Source organism: Dama dama, chromosome 4, assembly GCF_033118175.1.
Source record: "Dama dama isolate Ldn47 chromosome 4, ASM3311817v1, whole genome shotgun sequence".
NCBI lineage: Eukaryota > Metazoa > Chordata > Mammalia > Artiodactyla > Cervidae > Dama > Dama dama.
Window position 1 is genome coordinate 54,243,673 of NC_083684.1, and position 20,175 is coordinate 54,263,847.

The 20,175-nt window shown below is 52.8% G+C and overlaps 2 protein-coding genes across 3 annotated transcripts in view; both read left to right on the plus strand.

The window, feature by feature from the left end:
- The window catches only part of ZNF780A (zinc finger protein 780A), a 428,674-nt gene that overhangs the window by 85,143 nt on the left and 323,356 nt on the right, over positions 1-20,175 (plus strand). The window lies entirely within an intron of this gene.
- Positions 3,731-20,141, plus strand: MAP3K10 (mitogen-activated protein kinase kinase kinase 10). 2 transcript variants are annotated; one of them, XM_061139296.1, is made up of 11 exons: positions 3,731-5,071; positions 5,255-5,330; positions 8,905-9,085; positions 12,071-12,219; positions 12,704-12,879; positions 13,519-13,765; positions 15,723-15,839; positions 17,406-17,583; positions 17,701-17,813; positions 18,187-18,876; positions 19,649-20,141. In XM_061139296.1, exons 1-11 carry the CDS (start codon positions 4,649-4,651, stop codon positions 19,969-19,971), a joined length of 2,673 nt encoding a protein of 890 aa, XP_060995279.1. In that variant the 5' UTR covers positions 3,731-4,648; the 3' UTR covers positions 19,972-20,141. The 2 variants fall into 2 exon arrangements, with proteins under 2 accessions (XP_060995279.1, XP_060995278.1); XM_061139295.1 differs by having other exon boundaries at positions 3,731-5,330; positions 19,649-20,122.

The window sequence follows — 20,175 nt, forward strand, 5'->3', positions numbered from 1 at the left end:
CCAAAAAATAAGTAAAAGGGATTATCTTCTACTTATTTTCAGCAAACAGAAAGCTGAAAGTTTTTTAAAGACCAATAAAACTGTAAATTTTTTTTCAAATCTGATCCAGAAGGATAAGAGAAGGAATAAATAAACATCAGGAAAGCCAAAAGAAATATAACTTCAGATCTATATGATTCATCAGAAATAATAAGCATAAAGTTATGCCAATGAATCTGAAATCCCAGATAAAATACTGTTCTAGGCATATATAAATTATAAAAATGTATTCTGGGAGAAAGTAATAAATCTGAATAAACCAATATCCACAGAAGAGGTTGAAATTGTAGTCAAAGACCTACTAAAAAGGCACCCAACATGAATGATCTGACACTCAAATGTCCAAGGGACAGATACCTCTAATATATCACAAACCATTCCAGAGTTTAAGAAATGGTAGGTGGCTCCCTCCCTCAAAGCATAGAGCATGCTGCTGCTGCTGCTGCTGCTGATGTCGCTTCAGTCGAGTCCGACTGTGCGACCCCTTCGACGGCAGACCACCAGGCTCCGCGGTCCCTGGGATTCTCCAGGCAAGAATACTGGAGTGGGCTGCCATTTCCTTCTCCAATGCATGAAAGTGAAAAGTGAAAGTGAAGTCGCTCAGGCGTGTCTGACTCTTCTCACCCCAAGGACTGCAGCCCACTAGGGTCCTCTGCCCATGGGATTTTCCAGGCAAGAGTACTGGAGTGGGTGCTTCCCTTAAGTCATAACTGGGCAAGGACAGCGCAAGAAAGAAAACCATGAGTCAGTCTATTCCACTCATGAAAACAAATGCACAGCAACTCTAAATAAAATAGTATTAAATCAAATCCAGCCATAGTGAAAGAAAGGAGGATGATACTATATTAACAACACAAAAGTCATCTGATTATATCAATAAATGTATAGAAAGCATTTAATAAGAGTCAATACCTACTGAAAAAAAACTTCATAGCCGTTAGGAATAAATTTTTAAAATGTACTGAAAATATCATACTTGATGAAACCTTAGGGGCATTCTTTTTAAAAGTCTAGAACAAGACAAGGACTGTCCATTATCATGACTGTCATTCAACACTGTATTGGAACTCTGAACCAAAGGGGGAGGGGTGAGAAATGAGTTATAAAGATTGGAAAAATTAAGTTGTCTTTTATTCCCCCCCTCCCCCCCCCCCCCCGGACACCAGGGCCATCTAGCTAGAATAGTATGGAGAATTATCTGTCAAACTATTCTAGAACGAATAAGAGTGAGTTCAACAAGGTAGCCAGATCCAAGCTCAGCATTAAAAACAGCAGTAACTGATTAGGGGGGAAAAAAAAAAATCCCAGCCATTAGTAAAAAAGTAAAAACAGTCAAGTCCAGTCAGTGAACCAAAAAGCATATATAAGATATCCCAGGAAAAAAATTATACTTACATCCAAGAACGGAAGAATCAGTATTACAAAGTAATAGACTCTCCCCAAATTAATAACTATTCATTACATTCCCAACCAAAATCCAAAGGATTATTTTTTTATGGATTTGACAAATGCCACCCCACACCCCATTCCCATCACAGAGTCCCCCAGATTTAGAACCAAGCCAAGTTCTCCTCACTGAAGTCTAGGCTTCTGCTTGGAGACCACCTGTTCTGCTGCTCAGCTTCTTTGACTTGAATCACTCCATAAACAATTGGTAAACAAAACAAGATGGTAGCATATCACCATCATATTGGTTAATAGGCAATTTTCTCTAGGAGGCTAATGTTTTGAAGCAATCAGAGGTAAATTTTCTCATAATTAAAGGGGAAGACTTAGTAATAAAAGAAGGTATTAAAGGGAAAAGCTGCAACTCTACAGAAATGTCTTCCTTTAGATCCACAATGGAGAGTTCAGTGACTTCAAAAATCATAACATTTACTACAATAATATTGTTGTTCAGTCACAAAGTCCTGACTGGTTCTTTGCGATCCCATGGATTGCTGCAAGCCAGGTTTCCTTGTCCTTCATTATTTCCCAGAGTTAACTCAAACTAATGTCCATTAAGTTGGTAATGCCATTCAACCATCTCATCCTCTGTTGCCCCCTTCTCCTCTTGCCCTCAATCTTTCCCAGCATCAGGGTCTTTTCCAATGAGATAGTATGTGGCAAAACTGTGAAAACAGGTGAAGAAACTGCAACAATATTTTCCCAGATTAATGAAGACTACACCTTGGATCAGATTTTCTTTTTTTTTTTTTGGCAGTCCTAGGCACCTTGCAGGGATCTTAGTCCCCTGACTGGGATCAAACCCGTGCCCATGGCAGTGGAAGCAGAGTCCTAACTGGACCATCAGGGAATTCTCCAGATTTTTACTTTTGATGAAAATAATCTCCATGAGAAAGTATCTCCAGATTGGCATCTCTGTGAAGGAGGTACAAGCCCCAGCCTTTAAAATTGCAAAGAAGGCACAGAAAGTATTGCTAAGTGCATATGCCCTCTGGAAATTTAACTGAGATTGTATTTTTATTAGGGTTTCCCAGGTGGCTCAGTGATGAAACAATCTGCCTGCCAAGGCAGGAGACGTGGGCACCATCCCTGGGTTCGGAAGATTCCCTATAGGAGGAAATGACAACCCACTGCCAGTATTCTTGCCTGGGAAATCCCCTGAACAGAGGAGCCTGGCGGGCTACAGTCCATGGGGTCAAAAAAAGTGGCACGGCTGAGCACATTTTTATTGGAATTCAATACTGGTTTTGTATAACTCATTATACAGTTGCATATGTTTTCAGCAAGCTGTCCCTAATTCTCTTTTTCCCCATAAAGCTTTTTTATTTTTAACAGTGCACTGCTTTGCAGACCTACAGGTTTTTCAGGAAAGCATGTATCAGGTTAGAGTAGAAAGACCTGTTCTCAAGAAGCTGGGGCATCTCTTGTAACAAGCAAGGAATTCTTGAGAATTCCTGAGCTTCCCTCACAGGTAGCTAGGAGAGCAGGTACCCTTTTCCCTCTGAGCAGGGAACAACTTCCCAGGAGACTGTGGAGCAGTTCTCTAGGGTTCAGGCACCAGAGCCCGTCGTAGTTCTCTTCTCTCCTCCCGCCAGACCCCCACACCAGTCAGGAGAGGCTTAGTGAAAAGATGCAGACTTTTGCTGCTTACAAGCTTTCGGATCTTGAGCAATTCGCCGAACCTCTGCAGGACTGTTTACCCACTCTTTAAATGGGAAGGCACGGTTTTTTAAAAATTACTGTCGTCGCGGTCGTGGTGGGTTTTCATTTTAAAATCTGCCTTTGATTGTAGCTTTATCATTTACATTTGTGACCTTGGACAAGACACTTCACTTCCCTAGGCGTCATCTGTAAAATGGGGCTTTGAGAGCACTTAGTACCACCCTGTGTGCGGGCACTTAGCAATAGGATGCATAAGCCCCAGTAAATTGAAGTTCCCATTACGGAAGGCGGGGATTCTCGAGTTGTGACTGTGGAGGCAGAGGAACCTAGAGCTGGTGGGGAAAGCAGATGTGGCGGTGATTTCCTCAGGGACACTCCACACATCCTTCCAGCCCCGTCTTCCCAGCAGAGGCCTCACAGTCAGCCCGACCCGCGAGCTTGTGGCAGCTCGCCGGGGGGCTGACTCCCCACAGCGCCGGTCCGGCGTGTAGTCCGAATAGACTACACTTCCCAGCGTGCACCTCGGGTCGGGCCCCCTAGGGGCCGTCCAGCCGCGGGGACCTCATCCTGGCCGCGTTAGAGGCTCGGGGCAGTAACCACCATTCACGCAGCTCCTACTTTTCCCTTTGCGAAGCGCGTCAGTCACCGTCCTCGAAAGGACTGTGAGGAGCGCTCGGCCCTTTCCTCCTCTCCTCCTCCAGGCGTCCGGCCCACCGCGTCCCAGGGAGGGTCCGAGGCCAGGCTTATCTACCCAGAGGATTCCTTCGGCCCCGCGTAGTCCCCACTTCGGCCCGAGGCCGGAGGTCAGGCTCTGGAGGCTGAGGGACGGGGACAGACTTCGAAGCCGCGCTGCCGGAGACTACAACTCCCAGGCGGCACCGCGGCGCGGCGGCAGCGAGCACGTCACTCAGGCACGGCCGGCGGCCCCTGGAAGCGGTGCGGGCGGGGGCAGGGGCTGGGGCCAACCGGGAGGCCGGTGCTGAGGATGGGGGCCGCCCGGCCGCCCCGCGTGTGAGGAGGCCGAGGGGCGCGCCACCCCGTCCTGGGGCGGGCGCCCCCCGGGACCCCGCCAGCTCCGCCCCGCCCGGAGGTTGTGGCCCGGGATGCGGAGCCGGGGGCCGCCGGTGGAGCTGCGCGGGGTGAGAGGCGCGGGGAAGGGGGCTGCCTGCTTCCCTCACCCTCGTCCCCCACCGGCGGACCCCGGCAGGAATTCGGCAGCTGCGCGGCCAGGCCTTCTTAGCGCCCTGACGTTTAGGGGGGACAGGTGAACCCGCCGCCCTTCCCCCACCCCACCCTGCCTGGACAGCTGAATCAGGGGGCACGACCCTGCCCTTTTAAAGAGGCTTTTTCTTGCTCCTGTGGAGGGCCCCCCCGCCATGGCCCCCAGGAGTCCCCTAGAATCCGCAGGGACTGCCCCCCATCCTGGCCGCCGGGGCCCGCCCTCTGCATCCCGCGGGCAGCCTGTGTGAAGCGGCCTCCCGCAGCCCCCGGCCCCTCCCCCATGGAGGAGGAGGAGTGGCGGGCGGCCAAGGAGTGGGGCACGACCCCCGCGGGGCCCGTCTGGACCGCAGTGTTCGATTACGAGGCGGCAGGCGACGAGGAGCTGACCCTGCGGAGGGGCGACCGCGTCCAGGTGCTTTCCCAGGACTGTGCCGTGTCGGGCGACGAGGGCTGGTGGACCGGGCAGCTACCCAGCGGTCGTGTGGGCGTCTTCCCCAGCAACTACGTGGCCCTCGGCACCCCCGCCGCGCCCGCCGGCCTCCAGCTGCCCCAGGAGATTCCCTTCCACGAGCTGCAGCTAGAGGAGATCATCGGCGTAGGGGGCTTTGGCAAGGTCTATCGGGCCCTGTGGCGAGGCGAGGAGGTGGCGGTCAAGGCCGCCCGGCTGGACCCTGAACGGGACCCGGCGGTGACAGCAGAGCAGGTGCGCCAGGAGGCCCGACTCTTCGGAGCCCTGCAGCACCCCAACATCATTGCCCTCAGGGGTGCCTGCCTCAGCCCCCCACACCTCTGCCTGGTGATGGAGTATGCCAGAGGGGGCGCCCTGAGCAGGGTGCTGGCAGGGCGGCGGGTGCCCCCTCACGTGCTGGTCAACTGGGCTGTGCAGGTGGCGCGGGGCATGAACTACCTGCACAATGATGCCCCTGTTCCCATCATCCACCGGGACCTCAAGTCCATCAACAGTAAGTGGTGTCCTCCAAAAACTTGCTTCCATTGAACCTTGTGAGGCCAAGCCTTGGTGGCGGGAGGGGGACACCAGAAAATCTTGGCTGGGGCAAGAGGGGGCAGCAGTATACCTTCAGGGCTGGGAGGAAAAGGAAGCCCAGAAAGGTTGAAGACTACAGTCACAGTAGCTCTATAAAGATGTTTTCATGAACACTGTGACAGGCCCTGTGTTCCCTCCTGTGAACAGGACAGGTATAGTGCCTGCCCTCATGGCCCTTACAGTCCAGCGCTACCATAGTCCACCAGGCAGAGATAGAAAGAGCCTGACCCGGAGTCAGGGTTTCTCAGCCTCAGTGCTCTGGACATTTGGCACCAGAGGGTTGCAGAGGGGCTGACCTGGGTGATATAAGTTATGGAGTAACATCCTTGGCATCTACCCACTAGATGCCATTAGCATTCCCCACCCCCCAGTTATGAGAACCAAAAACGTTTTCAGACATTGCCAAATGTCCTCTGTAGGGCAAAATAGCTCTCAGTTGAGAACCACTTCCTGGTGTCCTCCTGGGCCTCTGTCCCAGCTAGCCAAGACAAACTGGGAAAGAGGAGGAGGAGGAAGAAAAGGGATGTGGCTTATGTAAAAACTTCCTGGCTGCCTGGCCTATCATAAGACTCTCAAAAGTTGATTGGTTGGTTGAAGGAGAACTGGGGCCAGATGGAAGGCAAGGTTCCCCAGAACTTTCATCTAGATCAACCAGCTTCTCATGATGTCAGTAAACATTAACTGAGTACCTATCACGTTGAAGCCCAACAGGGACCAAAACAGCCATGGTTTCTGCCCTTAAGGCACTCACCATCTAGGGGTTTCATTCATTTCCTGGTATTTCCTGAGCACCTGTTGGGTACCAGACCCTGTCCTGACTATTAGGACACAGCAGGGAAGGAAAAATCCTACCTTTCTGGCTCTCCCATCCTTCCTCTGCCCCATGTCACTCCCTTTCTTGTCTACGTTGATTTGTTTATTCTGTCGTTTGGTATTTACTGGATCAGATCATATACTATGAAAGAGAGGCCCATTGTGAGTGAGGCCAACATGTTCCCTGCCCTCACATAATATGGGAGGGTTTTCTCTTTGCCCTCAACCCTCACGTCTCATGTTTCTGATTCATGTCAGTTCTACATCTTGAAATGTTTGACTCCACCCCACTATTTTTCTGCTAGCCCCTGGAGTAGAGGGGTGGAGTCTTTCTCACCTGCCAGGTCTGACATTCACTCAGCAGACAGCTACCACATGCCTATGGTGTGACCAGTCCTGCACCAGGGCTGGGGAATTGAGCAAGACAGACAGTCAGCCCCCATCCTCTTCGATGCTCATGCTCTAACTCTGAAATTCTGGGTAAATGGAGGCAGGACTGGCAACATGCTCCTCTTGAAGCCTGGGTCCCTTCTCAGTCCTTCCTCACTCCTGCTGATTCACAGCCTGCAGGTAGGGTATAAGAACATGCTCCCATGGCCCCAAATTTTTCTGTAGCCAAATGCCTCTTGGACAAGGGGTCTGTGGGGCCCTTAGCCTGGCTTCCTGATTGGGCACTGGGACTGATGCATGCCTGAGACAGAGGAAACAGGGCCTCCATAGCACAGCTTCCCCCATTTAGCCTCCCCTGAGGAACTCCTCATCTGATGTCATTCATTCATTGGTTCATTCAACTAATAATTCTGAAGCAGAATTAAGTGTAGGCACTGTCCTGGGCTCTGGGGATTACAGAAGTGAACAAGATAAGATTACCCCCCACACATGCTTATGGAAGTTATATTTTAGTGGACAGAAATAGATGGTTGGTGTTTAAATAGATAACAAAATTTCAGAGTATCAAGGGCTCTGTAGGAAATAAAGCAGATTAAGGATGGGGCAGAGGGAGCTCTTTAGATTAGATGGTCCAGGAAGGCAACATTTGAGCAGAGACCTGAACCCAGAGGACCCAGCTTTATGAAGACTTGGGCAGGGCAAAGGTCCTAAGGTGGGGATGAAGGTGTCTTGTTGGAGGAACAGCAAGGAGACTGAAGAGGCTGGAAGAGCAGGAGTCAGGCAGAAGACGGAGATGAGGTCATAAAAGTAGATGGGCCAGATCACGTCAATCTTGAGGGGCTATGGTGAAGACTTTGGGTATTTTATTCAATGTAGTAGAAGCCATTAGAGGGTCTTAAGCCGGGGTAACATAATTTTATATACATATAAAATAGATATATATATATATATATATATACATATGTTATATCTATATAATGTATATATAACATGGGCTTCCCTTGTGGCTCAGCTGGTAAAGAATCCACCTGCAATGTGGGAGACCTGGGTTCAGTCCGTGGGTTGGGAAGATCCCCTGGAGAAAGGAATGGCTACCCACTCCAGTATTCTGGAGAATTCCATGGACTATATAGTATATATATGTATGTTATATATACATATATATATATGTGTGTGTGTGTGTGTGTGTGTATATATATATATATAATGTAAGTGAATTGAGTTAGGGAGTTATTTCTCCCATGCTGGGAGAAGTATAAGACCATGGGGTGTTCCCTGTGTCACAAGGTCACACCACAAACAGGAGTTGGTGACTTGAGAAGGGAAGACTTCTAGAAGGTAGAGTCACATGCAAGAGCCTCAGTTTGCTTGTCAATAAAATGGGTTGCTTGCTAGTTAATTTGTTTAAAGGGTTTAACCCTGTACCTGCCATATAATAGGCTCCTGATAAACACTGGCCATGATTGTTACTGTTGTTGGTAATCACTCTAGGCAGCAAGTAAGTTGGAACCATTCAATGTGCTTGGGGGATAGATCAGTCAGTCAGATTTTGTTATAATACTGCTGTGTAACAAACCACCCCCCACACACACACCCGGCAAACTTGGTGTCTTAAAACTCAGTGTCCTTTGTTACCGCTCATACATTTGCAGGCCTGCTGGAGGTAAACTGATTTAGGTGGGGCTCATCTTCCTTGGACCAGCAGGCTAGCCAAGGCATGTTGTTGTGGTGAGGGCAGAAGGGCAAGAGGGCAAGCAGATATGAGAGGCCTGGGCTTGGAACTGGCACTGTCTCTTCTGACTCATTTTATCAGACAAGTTGACTCACACAGCCAACCCAAAGTAAAGGATGGGGAGATACACATGGCAAAGTGTGACGAAAAAAAGAGTAGAACTGGGGCCACGAAGGCCCCATAGCAGGTGACAAAAGGGAAAGGAAAACCATCCCCTCCTGCTCATGTCTGCAGTTACCACTTCTGGGGTGGTTGGGAATCTGAACGTAGACCAAGGAGAACCAAGGCCATGGCTACCAACCTTTCACTGAACTCCTGGGAGCCCAGGTTAGACTCAGGAGGCTCCCCAACCCTTCATGGGAGGTTAAGGCAGCGATTAGACCAGGGGGAAAGGGTTCATGGTCTTCTGGCCTGGAAAGGAGCTACTGCAGAAGGGGGTGACCCACGGTGACAGGGAGAGAGCAAATAGGAGATTCCAGGTGAGGTGGGGTAGGACACAGGTCTGCAGCTAAGCAGATCTAGGATGACCCCCCCCCCCTTTCTTTCCACCCTGCAGTCCTCATCCTGGAGGCCATAGAGAACCACAACCTCGCAGACACGGTGCTCAAGATCACGGACTTTGGCCTCGCCCGCGAGTGGCACAAGACCACCAAAATGAGCGCTGCGGGGACGTACGCCTGGATGGCCCCGGAGGTTATCCGTCTCTCCCTCTTCTCCAAAAGCAGTGACGTCTGGAGGTGCTGATGGTGGGGTGGGGGGCAGGGAGGGGAGGCCTCCTGGGAGTGGAGGAGGGAGGAAGGGGGAGAAGGGCAGAGTGGGAGGGACCGGCTGCCACAGCCGCTGGGAGCTGGGATCCAGAAAAGGGGCTGCTGGCAAGGTCAGACCAGCAGACAAGCACCAAAGCAGGTGCCTGCTCTGCTAGCAGAAGTGGTATAGAGATAGGCTGTCAGCACCAAAGATCCTCAAGACACCATCCATGACATGGCCCCCACTCCTCAGACAGGAAACTGAGACCTTTATAGGTAGCCATTCATTCATTCATTCATTCATCCATCCAACTGCCCTGGGCTCAAGGGATATAGCAGCATATAAAAACAGACCCAGTTCCTGCCCACAGGAATAATACATACATACACGGGCTTCCCTAACGGTTCAGTGGGTAGAGAATTCTTTGCAATGCAGGAGACAGAGGAGACATGGGTTCAGTCCCTGGGTCAGGAAGATCCCCTGGAGGAAGGCATGGCAACCCACTCCAGTATTCTTGCCTGGAGAATCCCATGGACTGAGGAGTCTGCCTGGCTGCAGTCCAAAGGGTCACAAAGAGTCAGACACGACTGAGCAACTTTCACTTCACTTTCACATACAAACATGTGAAGCTGAAAAGGCTGTTTTTAAGTTAAGAAAATTGTAAAATAATTTTTAAAAGATAATAAGTTAATAATAAGTTAATCCACCAGATAAAGGACTAGACAGTATTACGAGCTAAGAAGCTAACTGAAAAGCTCTCTGCAGTCTGGAGATGACTTTGGGGAAGGTTTTTATGAGAAGTGGCACTCGAGCCCAGTTCTGAATGATGAGAAGGAGCCAGTCATGCTGAGTTTAGGGAAAGAAGCTTCCCAAGCAGGGGGAGCAGCTGCCACAAAGGAAATACTGAGGTGAGAATGAGCATGACATGTTCCAGAAAAGGACACATGGCTGGAGCAGAGCAGGCAGGGAGGAAAGTCATGGGAAGTGATGGAGGAAAGAGAGAGCCGAGGGCTCCGCAGAGAAGGGAGCAGACTCCAGGTTTATTCCAAGTGCACTGGAAAGCCATTGGAGGCATTTGTGAATGACACAATCTGATGGAGCATCACAAAGGCTGCCTCGGCTGATGGACTTCAGGGGACAGGAGTGGGGGCAGGAGGCCAGCGAGGTGGCTGTTTGTCACCTGCAAGACCTGGTGACAGCAGAAACTCGGCCTTCTCTTGGGGGGAAGCCAAACCCAGGTCAGTCCCCAGCTGAGGCTCCAGATGGACCAAGCAGCAAAGTCATGGTCCTGGGGCAGACAGATCAGACAGGAAGTCTCAAATAGAGCAGCGCAGCCCTTGGGGGGAAGTTTAGTCTTGCTTCACATAAGGCATTCATTTATGATCCCAAACATTTATAGAAGCCATATTTCAGTGACAACAGAAAACCCAAAATAAAAATAATATGGATGCTTTTGCTCTCATGTAAAAGCCCAGGCCTGATACACTATTAGGAATTCAGAGTCCTATTTTAGGGTTTTTAATGGGAGTGTCATTGACATTGGACAATCAAAACATCCCCACAAGTTTCCAGAGATGTAGAAGAGGTAGAGGGGGTGGGGTCTGGCCACCAACACTTAAGATCCACTGTTATCTTCCTCCACCTTGTATGGCCACCATTCCCAAGTCTACTTCATGGTCCAGGATGGCTGCTTGAGCTCCAGCTTTTATTGTCTATATTCCAACCAGTAAGAAGGAGAAAAGAGGAGAGGGGACCCCTTCCCTTTAAGGAGACTTTTTGGAAATTAGTTGCACACTACACACTTCCATATCCCACTGGCCAGAACCCTTGCCATATGGGCATACTTTGATGCAAAAGAGGATGGAAGGTTATTTCAGGCAGCATTCCTCCAGCTCAAATTTACCAGAGCTGTCACTGAGAAAGGAGCTGCATGAGGGCAGGGCCTGTGTCTATCTTACTCCGGTACCCGGAACAGTGCCTCGCACACAGCAGACATTTAATAAGTGTATGTTGAATGAATGCATGCCTCGATATGGGGGAGCATGGGGATCCACTATGTGTTAGGCATTACATAAAACACCCATCAGGACCCAGAAGGAGCAGAGTTTACTGGAGCAGATGAACGTGCAGGTGACAGTAGTGTGGTGATGCATGCTCTGGAACTGTAGCCACCAAGGACGCTGTTGTGGGCTTCAGGTGGCCCTGAGTGCAGTGTGGCTCCACCTCTCACAAGCTGTGTGACCTTAAGCAAACAATGTAACCTCTCTGAGCCTGCACCCACTCACTGGATAAAATAGGGGTCTTATCCAGTGCCTTCTGCCTTACAGGACTCAAGTAATGCAGGCCTGGAGTAAGTGCTCTGTAAATGTTAAATAGTGTTAACTTGTATTTAGAGGTAAGTGCAGCGGGTTCAATGGAAATGTAGTGAAGGGGCCTCTGACCCAGATTTGGAGGCTGTGGAATCAAGGAAGCCTTGTTGGTTAGAGAGGGCACCTGAGTTGTGACTTGAAAGACAGTTAGGCAAAGGGGAAGGGTGTTCTCAACCAAGGGAACAACGTGTGCAAAGGCCAGAGGTTAGGAAAAACAGGATTTGTTCAACTGTTTAGCGTGACTGCGAGATGCAGCTGGGGTTGGTACAGGGGCCAAGAGTGTTTAGAGGGGGAAGCTGCGGGGGTCAGCAAGATCAGAGGTAAGAAGGGTGGATTTGCCCAGTGGGCATGAGGAACCCACTGAAGGTTTTCAGGCAGGGGAGCGGAGGAAAGAGGGGCAGAGCAAAGGAGAGACACCAGAGGACCAACCCCACCACATCTGTTTGAGATCAGGCTGTGGAGGTCAAAGCCAGTTCTTGTGGCCTCACTGGCCGGGGCTGGATGCTGGGGGGCGGAAGGCCCACCACGGGACTGGAGGCAGGGCTGGGGTGTAGGTGAGGATGAGGGTGGGCTGTGGCATCACCACTCCCTCTCCCCCATCTGCAGCTTCGGGGTACTGCTCTGGGAGCTGCTGACGGGTGAGGTCCCCTACCGTGAAATCGACGCCTTGGCCGTGGCATATGGCGTGGCTATGAACAAGCTGACTCTGCCTATTCCCTCCACATGCCCCGAGCCCTTTGCCCGCCTACTGGAGGGTGAGCCAGGGCCCCGTGGAAGAGGGTAGGCTCTGCTTGGGGTGGCAAGGAGCCCTCAGGCCCAGACCTCACCCCTTCACACCCATCCATTCCGCTGCGCCCAGGAGTGAGGGAGAAGGGGCTGGAACCATGGGACCATGATCAGTCTCCCCTATGGTTGGCTCTGTGGCCTCCAGGCCTTTGTTCTGGCCAGGCAGGCCCACAGCACTTGAGGGCAGCCTATTAGGATTCACTGGCCCTGGGATTCCTCCCTGACCCTTGATTCTACCACCAGTCAGGGAACAGGTCCCTGAGTTTCTCTCCCCAGGGTTTCACCAAGTGAAACGCTGCCGGGAACATGGCTTTGAATTCCTTCCCCCGGGCTCCATGGGAGCTATTTGTCCACAGTCCCTTAAAGTCCTGCCTCCACTGAGCAGACTGATGCCCCAGAGCATGGCCATTGACATCTCCACTCCCACTGCTGTCCTCCCCACCCCCACCCCAGAATGCTGGGACCCAGACCCCCACGGGCGGCCAGATTTTGGCAGCATCTTGAAGCAACTTGAAGTCATCGAACAGTCAGCCCTGTTCCAGATGCCGCTGGAGTCTTTTCACTCACTGCAGGAAGACTGGAAGCTAGAGATTCAGCACATGTTCGATGACCTCCGGACCAAGGAGAAGGTGAAGGCAGGGGTGAGGTGGGAGGGATGGAGCAAGGTGCCTGAATCCTGATGCCGTGGATGAGGCAGAGACCCTTCCCCTGAGCCTGGGGATCTTCGGGTCCCATTCAGGGTGAAGGGAGCCTTTTTCACATGTTAAGGAAAGACAGCCTCCTGTTGGCAGATTGATCAGAAAAAGACACCCTGCCCTGAAGTACTTGCAGGTGACACCACGTGAGGTCTAGAAATTGGCTTTAAAATCCTACAGCAAAAGTGAGAGGGAGAGGGGAGCAGGAAGGTGATGCGTGAAAAAAGATTTGTAAAGTTAACTGTCGAAGTTGGATGGATGGTGGGTGCGTCGGATGCACTTTTCTCTCTCCGCTTTTGTGGATGTTTTCCAAATTGAAAACTTTAAAAATTAAAAATCAAAGAGAAAAAGAAGAAGAAGAAAGAAAAGCCAGCCCTTTCTTTGGGCCAACACAGCCTCCTGCCTTCGCCCCCAACCCCAGGTAGTGAATGAAGCCTAAGTTGGATTGTGACCCAATTTGCCCCACAGCAGGACGGCCTGTGCGGGACACCAACCAGGCCCAGCAGCCCCGGGACCAGCCCCGGGGGCAGGGTAGCTCCGGCCCTCTCCCCAAGCCGCCCGTCTCCTCCCCAGGAGCTCCGGAGCCGTGAGGAGGAGCTGCTGCGGGCGGCCCAGGAGCAGCGCTTCCAGGAGGAGCAGCTGCGGCGGCGCGAGCAAGAGCTGGCCGAGCGCGAGATGGACATCGTGGAGCGGGAGCTGCACCTGCTCATGTGCCAGCTGAGCCAGGAGAAGCCCCGGGTCCGCAAACGCAAGGGCAACTTCAAGCGCAGCCGCCTGCTCAAGCTGCGGGAAGGCGGCAGCCGCATCAGCCTGCCCTCCGGTACCCGCCCACGCCCCTTCAGCAGCCCTGAGAGGCCGCTGGGAGCAGCGCTAACCCAGGGGTCATCTCTTCCTTTTATTTCTTTACTTTTCAAGCCTTTTAAAATTACTATTACTAAATATATCACAACTACAGAAAATGACCCCCCAAAAACTGTGTAGCTTAATGCATTAATAGAATCTCCCAGGAGAGCAGAGAGACCCTAGAGCCATTCCAGATGCCTGCACACGCCCCCTCCAAACAATCCCCCTGCCACTTCCTAAGAGTAAACACCTGCCTTGACTTTCAGGGCCATCACGTCCTTACTTTTCCTCGTAGTTTTGTCTCCCAGCTATTTGTTTAATATCTTTTTAAGTCTTCTTCTTTGTCCTCCTTGCCTCATTTATCCCAGAGCATTTCCCATAGTCTGGATTTTGCTGCTTGCAGCTCCCTGGTATCTCTTAACATGTCCCTCTGTCCCTTGAATTTCCTATCAATTGGTATTAGGTTAAACCATGTGAAATTGCTGGTGTTCAGCCATTTTTGACCTATAGAAACAGAAGTTTTACATGGCTCAACCTAAGAGTTGGATCTCAAGGATCAGTTTTAAGTTCAGGTTTGATTTTTTTTTTTTTTTGAAGACTGCCTTCTAGGTAACGTCAGAAGGCACTTCATGCTGATAATCTCTCTGTTACAAGAGATGTTACAAGCCCTAGAACAGTGCCTAGAATAAGACCAGCCAACAGAAATATAATGCAGGCTGCATGTGTCATTTTACATTTTCTGGTAGCCATATGAAAAAAAAGGGGGGGGGGGGACAGGTGAAATTAACTTTAATAGTGTATTAGTGTATTTTGTTTAGCCCAATATTCACGTGTAGTCATTACAAGAACAATTTTAAATAAGATATTTTACCTTCTTTTTTTCCCACACTAAACCTTTGAAATCCAGTGTGCAGTTTATGAACTTCCCAGGTGGCCCTGAAAGTGAAAGTTGCTCAGCCATGTCTGACTGTTTGTGACCTCCTGGACTACACAGTCCATAGAATTCTCCAGGCCAGAATACTGCAGTGGGTAGTCTTTCCCTTCTCCAGGTTATCTTCCCAACCCAGGGATCGAACCCAGGTCTTCCACATTGCAGGCAGATTCTTTACCAGCTGAGCCACCAGGGAAGCCAGGTGGCACTAGTCGTGAAGAACTCACCTACCTGCCAATGCAGGAGATGTACGAGTTGCAGGTGTGATCCCTGGGTCGGGAAGATCCCTTGGAGGAGGGCATGGCCACCCACTCCAGTATTCTTGCCTGGAGAATCCCCATAGACAGAGGAGCCTGGCAGGCTACAGTCCTTGGGGTCTTAGAGTCAGATAGAACTGAAGTGACTTCACTTAGGCACATATATTCATTTTATGTTCTTAGTGCATCTCAATCTGGGCTCTAAATTGTCCTCAAAAATTCTTGACCTATATTTAGGCTTCATAAAATGTACAATTGAAAGAGCAGATTCACATACCAAAGTTGTTCCGAACATACTTAAATGTTTCCAATGACTGAACTGAGTATCTGTTTTTAAAAGTAAACTTAAATTACTTACAACGAAATAACTAAAGGTAACACTCTCCAGTTCCTTGGTTGCACAAGCCACATTTCAAGTGCTGACTTTCCATGTGTGGCTAACAGCTGCCATATTGGACACTCAAGCCTAGATCCTCGGGGCAGCGGCTCTCAGACCCGAGTGAGCAGCAGAGGTAACTTGAGTACTGTTACACTGCAGTTAGATTGCTGCACCTCACCCCCACAGTTCCTGATTCAGGGAGGGCATCAAGAATCTGCGTTTCCAAGAGGTTTCCACTTGATGTCGATGCTGCAGTGGTTTGAGAACCACTGCATTAAGGAATGCAAAATGGTGGCATTCCTTCAAAGGGAACTTCTCATTGGCTACTCATGGAACCCTGTGCTTAGGAAAGTCTTTCTTTTTGCAGGCTTTGAACATAAGATCACAGTCCAGGCCTCTCCAACCCTGGACAAGCGGAAAGGATCAGATGGGGCCAGCCCACCCGCAAGCCCCAGCATCATTCCCCGGCTGAGGGCCATTCGCTGTGAGTATCTCCCAAGGCCCTGAGCAGTCAGTGAACAGACTTCCCTGAGCACATACCTGGCACCAAGCCAGAGCAACATCAGGGGGGCAGGCAGGTAGGATCCCCCTCCCTCATTATCACTGGGGGAAACAGACAACAAGTAAACAAGCTGGTGAGCAGGATAACTTCCTGTAGTGGTACACACTCTAAAGGAAATCAGGGAAGGGAATAAAACAGAAGGGTTGCTGTTTTTAAATCACGAAGAAAGATTGTCAGAGAAGCCGAGGTTTAAGTAGGGACCTGCATGGTCAGGAGGGGTGACACATGTAGAGATCTGAAGGAACAGTGTCCCTGGCAGAGGGAACAGCAAAGGTGGAAGCCCAGAGGCAGGAACAAGTATGCTGATTATCAGCTGGGAAGGCCAATTTGGATGAAGTAGGAAGAATAGGGAGAGCAGTGAGTTTATGGTCAAGGGTTCACCAGGAGAGGATTGCCCTGGGCCTTAAGAGAGGGGATAAGGAATCTGGATTTTATCTGAAATCTGAGGGGGAACCTCTGGAGGGCTGTGAGCAAGGCAGGGATGGAGTAAACTTGACCTTTTCCCTCTGACTGCCGTGAGGAGTAGGGATTGTAGGCAGGCAGGAGTCAAGGTGGGAGACAGGTGAGACGAGGGTGCTGGGCCAGGACGGGGGCCTTGAATGGGGCAGATGGCCTGTCAGCCGCATGGCAGAGGTGCAGGGTTTGCTGAGGAGGTGAAGGATTCCCAGTCAGCTCCCCCAGTCCGTTCTGCTCCATCATTCACCCCGGCCTTGTCCCACCCACCACCCCCGACACACTGCTCTTTGGGCACCTGCTTTGTACCCAGAGGTCATTCTCCTGGGCGGACGCAGAGACAAATGACGACCGAACCATGGTGGTCAGGATGTTCACCGTGTGATAGGAACAGAGGAGAGAGAACAGTCGACTCTGTAGGGGACAGACTGTTCCGGAACACTCCACAGGGACTTGGCATCTGCTCTTCCCTCTGCCTTGTGTCCACCTGACTCCCTCCCTCACCTCCTTCAAGTCTCTGCTCAGATCCCTCCTTCTCACACACCAGACCATCCCTAACTCCCCAAGCCCCCTACCAGCTTTCCTTGCCCCACACTGCTAATCACCTTCTAGCCCCCGACCCAGATGACAACCTAGGGTGATTCCTGTTGATCATCTGTCCTCAGCCCCTAAAATGTAAATTCTTCCAGGGCCAGGGCAGGGTGTCTGGTCTACTCTTATCACTGCTGTCTTCTCGGCACCTCCCACAGGGCTTGGCACGTAGACAGTGCTAGTAAACATTTGGGAATGAAGGGATGGCTGAAGGGTTAACTGGGGAGGGGTGACAGGTGATGACACTGAGGAAGCCAGGACATCATCCCGACAGCCGTGGGGAGCTATGTGAGGATGGCTAGCAGGGAAGGGTCGTGATTGGAGTCAGAATCCCAGCTCCCTTGGGCTTCCAGGTGGAGGGTGAGACCAAGGCGGGGAGAGTAAGGCTGGAGATCAACTGGGACAGGCTGAGACCCGGTGACCAAGTGGCTTCTCTGGGCCCAGTGACCCCCGTGGATGGCGGTGGCTGTAGCACCAGTGGCAGCAGCAGTGGTGGCAGTGGGACGTGGGGCCGCAGCAGCGGACCCCCAAAGAAGGAAGAGCTGGTCGGGGGCAAGAAGAAGGGCCGGACCTGGGGGCCCAGCTCCACACTGCAGAAGGAACGCGCTGGCGGAGAGGAGAGGTACAGGCCGCATGGACCCCCCCCCCGCCCCCCCCCCCACGCCCTGCGCCTCTCTCCTAGGCCTTTGGCAGCCAGGAGGCCTATGACTGGCCCCCCAATCTTTGGTGCCCCCTGCAGGCTGAAGGCCCTGGGAGAAGGAAGCAAACAGTGGTCATCAAGTGCCCCCAACCTGGGCAAATCCCCCAAACACACACCCATCGCCCCAGGCTTTGCCAGCCTCAATGAAATGGGTAAGAGGGTGAGGGTGCCTTTAAAAGGGAGGGGGAGGGACATTCCCTGGAAAGGGGAACATAACCCAAGACCAAGGGGTGACCATTCCCCAGGGTTGCACGGAGGGAGCTGGATTTCACTGGCCAGAGGGTAGGACGCATTCCTGGAATGGGAGACAGCTGGTCCCTGGGTGGTGGGGGTCATTCCCAAGGGGAGGGGGGTTGGGGGGAGAAATACTCAAGAACCACGCTTAGTGGGACTTGGTGATCTTGTTGGTGCGGTCATTGGGGGCAATCCCTTGCCTCCAAGTCCCGGGGTGGGGGATGGGCCAAAGGGCCCGGGGCCCAGAGTTAAGTGAGTCAGAGGCCAGTGACGGCCCTCTCCCGGTTGCAGAGGAGTTCGCGGAGGCGGACGGGGGCAACAGCGTGCCCCCGTCCCCCTACACCACCCCGTCCTACCTCACGGTGCCGCTGCCTACCCAGCCCTCCCCGGGGGCGCGGGCGCCATGGGAGCCTAGTCCGCCCGCGCCGCCCGCCCGGCCCGGGCACGGCTCCCGGCGGCGTTGCGAGCTCGCGCTGCTGGGCTGCGCCACGTTGCTGGGCGCCGTGGGCCTGGGTGCCGACGTGGCCGAGGCGCGCGCGGCGGACGGCGAGGAACAGCGGCGCTGGCTCGACGGCCTCTTCTTCCCCCGCGGCGGCCGCTTCCCACGGGGCCTCAGCCCGACCGGGCGCTCCCCCGGCCGCCGCGACGACGCGGCCCCCGGCCCGAGCCTGGCGCCCTCCGCCACCCTCGTGTCACTGTCGTCGGTGTCCGACTGCAACTCCACGCGTTCGCTGCTGCGCTCCGACAGCGACGAGGCTGCGCCGGCCGCGCCCTCCCCGCCACCCTCCCCACCCGCGCCCCCACCCAGCACCAACCCTCTGGTGGATCTGGAGCTGGAGAGTTTCAAGAAGGACCCCCGGCAGTCGCTCACGCCCACCCACGTCACGGCCGCGCGCGCTGTGAGCCGCGGGCACCGGCGGACGCCATCGGATGGGGCGCTGGGGCAGCGGGGGGCGCCAGAGCCCACGGGCCCCGGCCCTGGTGAGTGAGGCTCCACGTGCTCCGGGCGCAGAAAAGGGCCCATCTCCCTTGCTCCCGCCAAAGCTCTATGTCCCAGCCCAGCAAGGACACGCTGGACGCGGAGTCCTCTTGTTTAGCGTGGGGAGAGTCAGTGTCTCCATGGCCCCCACTGCTTCAAAAGGCTTTGTGGATCCCTGGGTAACTGAGAGGCAGAATGAAGCAGAAGTAGGAACTCTTAACGCCTACAGGGGCCAGGCAGGTGACGTTAATGGCAACGATCACTAGTGCTAACACCATGTGTTGAGTACCCGTTCTCTACAGTTTATTAACACGACAAAGATGATTAGAACAGAAAGGAACTAAGGACCTCCTATCAGACACTGTGCTACTTGTTCTACAATTACTGTATTTAATCCTCGTCTGTGTAGCCGAGGTGCTGAAATCCCCATTCACAGACAGCAACATGCCTAAAGTGTCTCTGTGGGTCTCGGTGAGCCTGCCCAGTGTTGGAGAGGTGGGAGAGATGAGGGCTTTGTCTGGAGTACTAGCAAGGAGACGGGCTCTGAAAGATAAAGGGCTGCCCAGAGTCGCACCCAGACGAGTGAGCAGTTAGGAGTTGGGGGCAGGTGGGGGTGGTGAGGTAAAGGTCCAAACCCTGCTGGGCAGTAGGCCCAACAAAATCAGATTTTTTTGTCAAGAGAAGTCCAATTCCAATCTTCATGTAAATGCTCCTACCTTTTAAACACCACCCTCTGGCCCACCCCACTCACTTCCTTCGATCCTCTCTTACCAGGCCCTCGAGATGCCCTGGACTTCCCCCGCCTGCCCGACCCCCAGGCCCTGTTCCCCACCCGTCGTCGGCCCCCTGAGTTCCCAGGCCGCCCCACCACCCTGACCTTCGCCCCAAGGCCCCGGCCAGCCGCCAGCCGTCCCCGCCTGGACCCCTGGAAACTGGTCTCCTTCGGCCAGACGCTCAGCATCTCGCCTCCCAGCAGGCCAGACACTCCAGAGAGCCCGGGGCCCCTCAGCATGCAGCCCACGCTGCTCGACATGGACATGGAGGGGCAGAGCCAGGACAGCACAGTGCCCCTGTGCGGGGCCCATGGCTCCCGCTGAGGCCTGCCCACCGCCGCCCGCCTGGGCAGCCATGAATGTAGCGCCCCAGGCCCCGCCCCAGCCCACCATGCCACATGGCAGGGGAGGCCCTGGGCAGGATACTCACTATTTATTGGGGAAGGGGGGAGGGAGGGTGTTTAATTTATTCCTTTGTACCCCAGGGGGTGGGGCCCTGTGCCTGCCCTGCGGTGGAGGGGAGGGTGG

Bases quoted from the DNA above. Each gene is read 5' to 3' on its own strand.
- MAP3K10 (XM_061139295.1), top strand. From the start codon at position 4,649: ATGGAGGAGGAGGAGTGGCGGGCGGCCAAGGAGTGGGGCACGACCCCC. The intron at 12,220-12,703 runs GTGAGCCAGGGC...CCCCCACCCCAG, and splicing joins CTTTGCCCGCCTACTGGAGG to AATGCTGGGACCCAGACCCC. The intron at 15,840-17,405 runs GTGAGTATCTCC...CTCTGGGCCCAG, and splicing joins CCGGCTGAGGGCCATTCGCT to TGACCCCCGTGGATGGCGGT.